Source organism: Magnolia sinica, chromosome 2, assembly GCF_029962835.1.
Source record: "Magnolia sinica isolate HGM2019 chromosome 2, MsV1, whole genome shotgun sequence".
Classification (NCBI taxonomy): domain Eukaryota; kingdom Viridiplantae; phylum Streptophyta; class Magnoliopsida; order Magnoliales; family Magnoliaceae; genus Magnolia; species Magnolia sinica.
Window position 1 is genome coordinate 13194199 of NC_080574.1, and position 9809 is coordinate 13204007.

General features: G+C 40.3%; 1 protein-coding gene across 3 annotated transcripts; it reads left to right on the plus strand.

Moving 5' to 3' along the window:
- Positions 1 to 1330: 1330 nt before the first annotated feature.
- LOC131235611 (zinc finger CCCH domain-containing protein 62-like) lies at positions 1331 to 9078 on the plus strand. 3 transcript variants are annotated; one of them, XM_058232883.1, is made up of 9 exons: positions 1331 to 1977; positions 2065 to 2171; positions 2995 to 3121; positions 5179 to 5195; positions 5340 to 5391; positions 5508 to 5613; positions 5694 to 5792; positions 5880 to 5988; positions 8105 to 9078. In XM_058232883.1, exons 1-9 carry the CDS (start codon positions 1748 to 1750, stop codon positions 8971 to 8973), a joined length of 1716 nt encoding a protein of 571 aa, XP_058088866.1. In that variant the 5' UTR covers positions 1331 to 1747; the 3' UTR covers positions 8974 to 9078. The 3 variants fall into 3 exon arrangements, with proteins under 3 accessions (XP_058088866.1, XP_058088851.1, XP_058088858.1); XM_058232868.1 differs by having other exon boundaries at positions 1334 to 1977; positions 5179 to 5240; XM_058232875.1 differs by having other exon boundaries at positions 1339 to 1977; positions 3004 to 3121; positions 5179 to 5240.
- The last annotated feature ends 731 nt before the right edge of the window (positions 9079 to 9809 follow it).

Genomic DNA, 9809 nt, shown 5'->3' on the forward strand with positions numbered 1-9809 from the left:
CCATAAAATGACATGGAAGAATGGGTGGACGACATGGATAAAACACGTACATTATGATGGGGCCCACAGAGCACCAACTGGGAGTTGTTGAAACTCTTCCACCCCATGCCAGACAAACACCATGTCACAGGATCCCATGGAATTACAAAACCCATGACATTGTAAGATAATTCCCTGACAAAGGCCAGCATTACATTTTTTTAAACCCTTCCCTCCTAATGCCATCTATTCCCACCATCCAAACACCCCCTTAGAAATCGGGACATGCCTACGGACATGCATGGTTGGTATAATTGTACTGCAATTTGGATCGTCCAAATTACCAAACTGTAAATGGAGTATTAACGGGAGTGGATTATGTGATCCAGCAAGGTGGCTGGGACCCCGGAATGTAGGGCTCACAAAGATGTATGTGCCTTAAGTCCACACATTCAAACAGTTTTGAAAACTCATTTTAGGGCATGATCTCAAAAATGAAGCAAATCCAATCTCATGTGGACCATAAAACAGGAAACAGTAGTAATTGAATCCCCACCATTAAAAACTATATGACAACCAGGATGTTTATTTGCCATCCAACCTGTTGATAAGGTTACAAAGATCTGAATGAAGAGACCACACAAATCCAAGCTAAATCCAAAACTTTAATAGGGATGGACGGTTTGGATGCAGTCACATGCATCACATTGGCCCCACAGTCAGGGTACCACCCACCTCAGTGAATCCCGGGTCTCACGTAATCCGTTCCGAGTGTTAACTGGGGCGTGGATTGACTGCTGACACTGGCCGTAGCAAGGTGGCTACTTGACTGTACTCTATAAGGCCCCACCATCGTATGCGTGATTTATCTACCCTGTCTATTTATTTTTTAAGATCATTTTAAGATATAATGTCAAAAATTAGATGGATTAAAATTTCAAATTTCAAGTGAGCCATGCCACGAGAAAAAGTAATGATTGAACGCATACCATTAAAAACTTTATAATACTCTCAATATTATTAAACATGTGAAAAAGACTTGTTTGAGAGGAAAACTCAAAAATTAGCTACATCCAAAACTTTTGTAGCCCCAAAAGTTTTAAATGGAGAGTGTTCCATTGCATCTTTCCCATGTTGTGGTCCAATGTCCCGAAATGATCCGTAAAAATAAATGTACAACTCGGATAAAACACATACATCATGTATAGGCGTCAGTAGGCAATCTTCCTCGTATTAACTGAAGAACGGCATTAGGTAATTAATAACCGTCTTTGCATGTTGAAATCGAAACATTTACCATCACTTCTAACTTTCCATTTCATAAACACCAACTGCATGGTTGGGATAGCTGGATGGTGGTGATTTCTGGGTTATGCTTCATCCACGACATGCCCTACGATTTGGATGGTCTGGATGGAGATGAGCCAATACTATTTTCCGTAGAAGATGGCGAACTAGCAGCGTACACAGGCCCTAGAATGGATCTACACCGACCGATAAATGGAGACCGAGGAGGGAGGGACACATGGTTCGAAACCCTGGACTTCCATCATGTCTCGACTCACGTGATGTAGTCGTGAAGGAAAGAAGGTTGATTTGAAGAGGGAAAGAGATTCGTTTGGGTAGATGGAAAGAATTATAAGGGAGGAAACGTGGAATTCCCCAAGGAGAGGGCAGAAACGCTCATTTTCCTTCCATTAATAGACAGCGGAGAGGGAATTCGCCGCCGCTGCATCTCACTGTCGCGCAATATCTCTCCTACTTTCACATGCCTGAGAGAAAAGGAAAGGCCGTTTTCGTCTCTCTCTCTTCTTCCGAAGAAGAAGGTGAAGACGAAGAAGAAGAAGAAGAAGAAGAATCCGAAGGTGATCATGTTGATGATTCTGATTATGACGAGGATGATGATGAAGACGATGAAGATGAAGGCGATGATGATGAAGATGAACGTGATGACGATGACGGAGATGAAGAAGAAGATGTGATTAGCATTTCATCCGGGTAGTCTTTTTTTTTTTTTTCGATTCGAGGACCGACTCTATCTCCCTCTCTATGTATCTTTGTTTGATGAATTTGTCAATGCGTCAGTGAGGATGTGACCGATGAAGAAGCTGATCGTGAATCCGTTGACGATGATTCAGAGGCCATGCCTGGGGATGAAGCTAATTGCAACAGAATCATACAGCTCCTACAAGGTCTCTCTCTCTCTCTCTCTCTCTCTCTCTCTCTCTCTCTCTCTCTCTCTTGCTGTAATGCTAGTCTCGAATTAGGGCAGGAATACGTTATCAGCAGAATCCCATTTAATCATTTGCTTATCTGAGAAAGTGGGAGATTGAGAAATCAAAAGAAGGCAGAATACCTCCTGCCCACTAGAAATATTTTCTGTCATGAGAAGAGGCTGAATTTCATTGGTTCTTTCTCTACAATATCAGGAAATTGAAACCTCATGTGCCATGACGTAGATTAATTCTATGGTTTATCATAGGTATATAGTGCTTCCAAAAGTTACTCGATAGGAAATTTTATTTCTTGATTTATTCGTATTTTGCTTTTACTTCCATTACTTGGCATCTCTGATCGTTGGTTTTTTCTTACATTTTGTGCACATTTCACCTTCTTTTTGTTTCTAAAGGAAGTGTTTTTACCATGGTTTAACACCTAGACTTCACTAAAATGTCCTTTGGGTCAAGTTTGCCTGAAGATTCAGCCAAAGCTCAGAATAAAAAACTTGATAATCATTAATTTATTACTAAATGTTTAAATTAATTTAAATATGGAAATTTAATATAAAATCTGGAAAGCTCTGTTAAAACTCACTGCAACTAGAAAATGCTCAATGGAAATGAGTTTCTTGTCTATTAGTTATAAAGAAGAAGAAGAAGAAGAAATTGAGCTTATCATTGTGTTGACTCCAAATCAGTTGAGTTGAGCCAACTCGACAGGTTTTGAAACTATGGGTTTTACTGCTGTTTAGCTGACTAATCAACATATTTGAGTTGTCTCATATTCCCCTGGAATGTTCTGTAGGAGGGCATGATCTTAATATACTAAAACTGGAAGAGTGCAAAGCATACCTGCGGAAACATGGTCTGAGATTAACAGGGACCAAATCTATTTGTATACAGAGAATTCAGGAGCATTGGAGGTCAGTCATTTTATATTGCATATATAACAGCTTTTGTTGTTACTAGATCACAGATTTATGTTGTAAAGGGCCATTCTTCAACGACAGTTTATACTGCCGCAATCTGTGTTCGTGATAGTATCTACCCTGTCTGTAGATTAAGAATTGCACCATGGAATGTTACATAAGTATGTGTATTTAGTGATATACAATTTCTATTTATTGTACTGTGACATTTTGAATGAGAGGAATGCCAAGGAGGCTTGCCCACGCTGCTTGCTTCTTTTGCCTCATTGCTTTATCATTCAGACTGTTTATCTAGAAGGCCCCACTATATATGTGCCTCATGATTAAAATCTCGCTGATTAAGGATTCTCATTGTCCATACAAAGGTGAACTAGATGTCTGTAACGTGTATGGACTGTGAGGTCATGGGTTCAAGAACCCATGTGGTGTGTGTGTGGGTGTAAGAGTGTGTATTTACCTTTCAAAAAAGAAAATAAAAAAAGATCTCTGATGAATGAGATTTTTTCCATGTAATGCATCTATTGTGGGACCTTGTTGTTCAGTTCTCTCAAAACAATATGGTGATCCTTAGAACCAACTGCAGTCCCTGATAAGGCTGCAGTGATGGTAGGAACTTGAGGTAAAGAGTCAGATACACCTTGGAGTTGTCCCCCGTTATGACTCGATACCAGTTGAACATTGGTTATCGGTTCATACCGAGTGGGTCTTATACTCCATCCATGGGCAAACGTCTTTATGGTCGTCATGGTTTGGCAGTTTTCCGCGGCTGAGTTGTCAGCTCAACCGGGGCCAGCATAAAATCGCGACCAGTAATACCTCCTCCCGACAATCCAGCCTTGAAAGGCTACCGGACTATCATCCAGTATTGGTGGACGATCACTATGTTGAAACACTTAGTAGGCCATTCTTATATAAATTGGTTTTGATTATGGCCGGTCGCATGGCTTCACTTCATTAATGAAACAAGTTTGCCGGGCCTTCTTTTGCGGAAGTCATAATGTGGGACCATATAGAGGAACAATCTTGTTCATTATGTGATGGGCAAGAAGGGGCAAGCAGCTTGGGTGCCCCTCTAGGGACACATTCATAGCATTTCTGTTCAAACAATGACCTGCTAGTCTGAATTCCAAATTTTCTTACAGATGGCTCAATTGATGATCTTGACCAAAGCCATGGTCTAATGATCAATCTGATGGATCGACAATTAGATTACATTATGGGGATGAGAGGAGCAATTGGGTGGTCGTTATATTTATAGGATTTATTTGTTTTAGTTAGTTATTAGGGTTTGACTAAGTATTTAATAATTATTCCTTTTTTGTATTTTTGTCACCTTTGTAGTGGGCCAATTTTGGGTCACCAAACAATGTTCGAACGACACAAGATTGGTCCCGATTGATAGTCCATTGAATTAGCTCTCAAACAAGCCCAATATCATGGAATTCTGACTCCATTTGAGTGAGTTATGGCCCATTTATATAAGGCATATATGGTATTGACAGCATCAGGAGTAGTTTAGTCATTTTCTATTATCAGGGCTTCTTATTTTGGTTTTAAGCCCATATAAGGCTATGTTAGGTGTAGTGCATTAGTATGATGATTTGAATAAAACTTCTTTGGTTTTGATGTTTCTTTACTCGGTGGAGAGATGTTTTTTCATGGTCTCTAGCATTTGGCTAGATGATGGTTAGGTTATTTTCCACAATCTCTTTCTTCTTTTCTTCGATCGACTTGCATCCCCTTTGGGGGTTTGCATTAACCTGGCAATGGACTTGTTAGTGCAATGATGCCATGCCATGTCGCATCTTACATTGGTAATAGAGAAGTCCGTTCAGAATAAACCATGGATTACTAAATATGCTTAAATGTGGTAAGGAACAACTTTATACATTGATCTTTGGATTAGTCTAGTAAATCTTAGTTCGGAAACTTGATTGAATTTGTTCTATTTAGCTATGGGAAATGGTTAGCATGTATAAGAAACTCCATTGAATATCATGTATTTCTTTTCGCTTTCGTTTTGTAATTATTATTTTCTCTACAATCTTCAGGATAAAAGATGGAAATGGTGAGAAACTATATCCAAGGTCGTCCTTTGTTATTAACTGTAGAGGTAGAATGCAATCCCTCGCGAACCTGTATTAGACTATCAGTTCCATGCATCTTCTTGAATACTTTATTACATTCAGACTGTAATCCTTGTTGCTTGCAGGTGATGTCTGCAATGGTGATACTGTTCTGTTCACGCAGAGGGTTTACAGGAAGTAGGTACATTTTTTCAGTGGATATGTTTGATGACTCATGAGATCTTTTTTGACTTTTCCCATTTCAGGTCTTGAATGTATCTCCTTTGTTAACTGATCTTCAAATTCTGAAATAGGTTTGATGTAGTTACAAGGGGCAGTAATCCAATAGGAAAGCGGACAATTGCCGGGAGGGTTGTGAAGGAAAGCTATGGTGCAGCCAAGCAGCAACATACTTTCACTGTAAGACTGATTGCACTGAGCTAAAGATATTGTCTTAAACCCATATTCATTTGGTTATCATTGTTTCTGTGATTGAGAAGGTAGAAATACTGTGGAGCAAAGGAGTCAAGACATTGCCACCATTATTTCCTTTGCTCGTGAAGGGTCGTAACCTCTACAGATTGAAGACCTTCCGACAGGTAAGAATTGGTCATTTTCAGATGAGCCAGCAGTTTTGGCCTAGGCCTTATTATATGTCCTTGTGCTCTGATCTTTTGGCATGTCAGCGTTGGAATGATGAAGCAGAGAGATTAAAAGTTTTGGCTGAGAAGCACAAAAGAGGAGCAGCAGCAAGGCGAATCAGAGCAATCAAGAAAGCAGGATCTGCGAACGGAGGTTTGTTAACTTGCTCCCACAGCACAACCATTTTGTTTTATGTTTTATTGAACTCAATCATTGAATAAATGATAGCGTTTCAGCATTCATTCATGGACTGACATGCTTGTCGAGGCATCTTCCCATGTGATGTGCACATGCAGTAAATGAATGGTGGAGATGTCAGTCAAGGGCAGTTTCATTTAGACGTGCCTGTGCATGAGCAATCTACACAGATCACATCAGATGGAGAATGCATGCATATGATCGTGATAACTGCATGAAGAGATGCACTGACAACTTTAATGAGCAAGCCATGTTCAGTTTACAACACTGAAGCTCTACCACTGAGTTATAGGGGTGATTGATGGTGATGCTCAGAGGATTAGAGCACATTGTTTCAACTTTGATTAACCTACATATGCATGAGTTTGATTATGAAGATATATGCATGCCCAGATATGCACTGTGGTTTGGAAACTTAAAAAACTCAACCCAACTCAACTCGCCAGAAAGTCGATCAGATTTCATCATTAGTTAAGAAAAAAAAAAAACTATTTGATCATGAATCAGCAAAGGCTTGTTCCAATGTCGGTTGACTTGGTCAACTTGACACTACACAAATGGACAAAACTCAGGAAACCTTGATAAATCTCAATAAAAGTTGCCAAGACTATAATATTTATAAATTCTAAGGGCGTGTTTGATTTTCTAGTTCATTGGTAAATGCCTTGTAAATTGGTAATGATTATTTCCCTATACATTTCCCCGTACTTGATTTGACGTTCTACCTTTTTTTTAACACAAAAATCGAGAAGGCTGTAAAATATTTGTGGGTCCCACCGTGATGTGTGTTGTTTATCCACACTGTTCATCCATTATGCCAGCTGAATTTATGGCATGAGCCAAAAAATGAGGTATATCCAAAGCTTAGGTGGACCACGCCACAGGAAAAAGGGAATCGAACACTTACCGTTAAAATTTTTTTGAGCCACTATTTCTTTTGGTGTGAGCCACTTGAGTGCTGGATCTTCCTCAATTTTTGTCTCATATCTCAAAATTCTGTTGTAAAACGGATGAACGGAACGGATATATCATATAAATTACTGTGTGGTTCAAAAATTAAAACTAACTCTTTTGAACCGGTTTCAAATACACAAATTCCTATGAATTTTCAAACGCTGTGAAACGGTAATAATTACTATTTCCACGGTGTTTATGTTTGCTTTGAAAAAACAAACAGGCCCTAAATATGAGTCTTGGTGTTCAAGACTCGAAAAAACTCAACCAAGTTACTTGATCTGACAGACTTTTGAGTTAAAGAGTTGAGTTTTCAATTTTGAAAGTATTGATACACCCTCATATTATTTGAAGCACTTCACAAGAGAAAAATGTGGAGTCCTAAATTGATACACCCTCATGTATGTCAGGCCCATTCATGGTTCCATTAAGGATACTTGCATGATTACATTCCTTCTATAGACAAAAGAACACCTGATCCATGAAACAAGAAATTTGAATATCAGGGGATCACTTTCAAAACTTCTGCAGAGCTCTGTTTAAAATTTCTGTGAAATGACTGGGTAATGTTGGAGTATTAAGAAATTTCAGGAATAATGTATCCTCAAATTTTCTGAACAAGGGATAAATCTGGAAAATGTCTGTCATTCTTTGGAATTTCTCCTGTGGTTAGGAAAGGGCTTAAAGTTTTCCCCAGCTGGGGTTCCCTCCCCAATCAAGTTACCATCCATCTTGTCCCATGAACATAGATTATCTCACACGTGCATGCAGAATGCTCCTGTCTCTTGACCAGCACAGCCTTCAAAATAGGGCGGGGTCCCTAGTTAGCAAAACTCTGTTTTGAACTAAAACACCAACATTTGCCATTTTGCTAACTATGCTGCGGACACATTATGTCACATCTATAGATCCATATGAATCTACACATGCACACAGATATGTGCTTAGGCATCCATCCTCACCCATCCACATGACATGGTCATGCGCATTCGCCTCATCCTGACGGACATGAGACTTAAAGATCTTTTCTGTTAGGGTAAGTTGCTTTCCTAATTATTTATGTCAATGACTGACATACATGTTGAATTTGTTTCCTTTGTTTAATTATCGGAATTAGGTTCTAACCTCAAGAGACATTCCCGTAAAACAAGTGCACCTCCAAAACGGCAGAAAAACCAAGCAGAGCACTCCACAAAATCGCAGAAACATGACGCCTGTCGTGGCGATGGTCCCTCATCAGGAAAAACAAAGGCAAAGAGAAATTCAAAGGCAAGACCTCCGGAGTCATCAGGTTCCAAGCGCAAGAGACATCCTGGAAACACAAGAACACCTAACAAGAGACAGAGAAACCAGGAGACCGAGCCTGCCACTGGAACACAGAAACGCTACATCAAACATGGCAAGGCTCCACCATCGGTACTAGGGGAGACAGAGAAGAGACTAGCAAAGCCAAGAGCTGTCGAAGAGTCGGCTGGGCATTTGCAGCACATCTATCATGGGAATGGGTTTTCTGCACCTCAACCCATAGTCCAAAATGGCCCTCTCCACAATCATTACCACGCACAAATGCAATTTCATCACAGGGATGTACCGACTACATTTGCAACCGGCCGAGGGATGCATCCTTTCTCCAACTATGAGTTGGGTTCCACTTCAACTGCAGCACAAGTGTGTCCAAACCGACTAACAGCTGTGCCAACACATTATCCAGTATTCAGTGGCATTAATCATTTCTCTGATGCCTACATGAAATCCAGCTCTTGGTTTGATCCTAGGAGCTCAAGCTGCCTGCAGACACAAGTTGATGTTGACAGACAGTTACATACCGTGCCACGGGGAGTGCAGGCAAATATACATAAGAGCGGGCCATTACCTTGCCTTACACCAGGGTGTAAAGATCTAGGTGCGAAAAGCTGTGTTGGTTCTTTTTGTTGGACATGTTGCAGAAGGACAGGGCGGAGATGCCAAAGGCACAAACTCCCTTGAGTATATACGGAAGAAAATGCTCTCAATTTCTCGTTTTATTTCTACTGAAGAATGGCAGTGAGATCCTTAAAAAAGTATGATTACAACATGGCTCAAGGTTTTGGTTACGTATTTTGTTAGGGCCTGAGTTCTTCTGATTGTAGTTAATCGTAGATATGTATTGGAGATCCTTCTCTAATACATAATTACAATTAACAAAAAGGAGGTGAGCTCATTTTTTGGGTGTCTGCCAAACGTGCCCCACGGTTACCCAAAAGAATGGTTACCAGAGGACATTTTCTCATTTTCAGGCATCTACCAAACATGCTGATGGGCATGTTGGAGGTTACCTGCATTGACTATGAAAATCTCAGCTCTATGGAGAGTCGTGGGTGGGGCTGTGAATGGGATAAGGGGTCGCCCTGATTAACCTTAGACCTGAAAGTTAGGGTCAAGCCCAGCTCATGAGGTGAGAGCCAACAACGGTCCTTTATTTAGGCTTGGTCCGGTGTTGATGGATTTTATTTAGGCTTGGTCCGGTGTTGATGGATTTTACTAAAAAAAAGAAAAAAAAGAAAAAACCTGGGCATTTGTTGGTCCCAAAAATCAGGCCTGAGCGCCTGAAAGGCTCATGGAACAAAAGCTTAATGGTTGGGATAATCCAATCACCCTGGCTATTACAAAGGACTAGAAATATCTTAAAATTTACCATCCGTTTCAAGACCACAAATTGTTCAACCGCTGGTTTTCTTCAGTGGGCCATCAATAGTGGTGACTGCTGGATGGATCTTAACTACTATACTAGGCCAAAAATAATTCCAGTAATCCAGCTAGCCACGTCCTTATCCTGTAGCTGG

Bases quoted from the DNA above. Each gene is read 5' to 3' on its own strand.
- LOC131235611 (XM_058232868.1), top strand. From the start codon at position 1,748: ATGCCTGAGAGAAAAGGAAAGGCCGTTTTCGTCTCTCTCTCTTCTTCC. The intron at 3,122-5,178 runs GTCAGTCATTTT...TACAATCTTCAG, and splicing joins AGAATTCAGGAGCATTGGAG to GATAAAAGATGGAAATGGTG. The intron at 5,989-8,104 runs GTTTGTTAACTT...TATCGGAATTAG, and splicing joins AGCAGGATCTGCGAACGGAG to GTTCTAACCTCAAGAGACAT.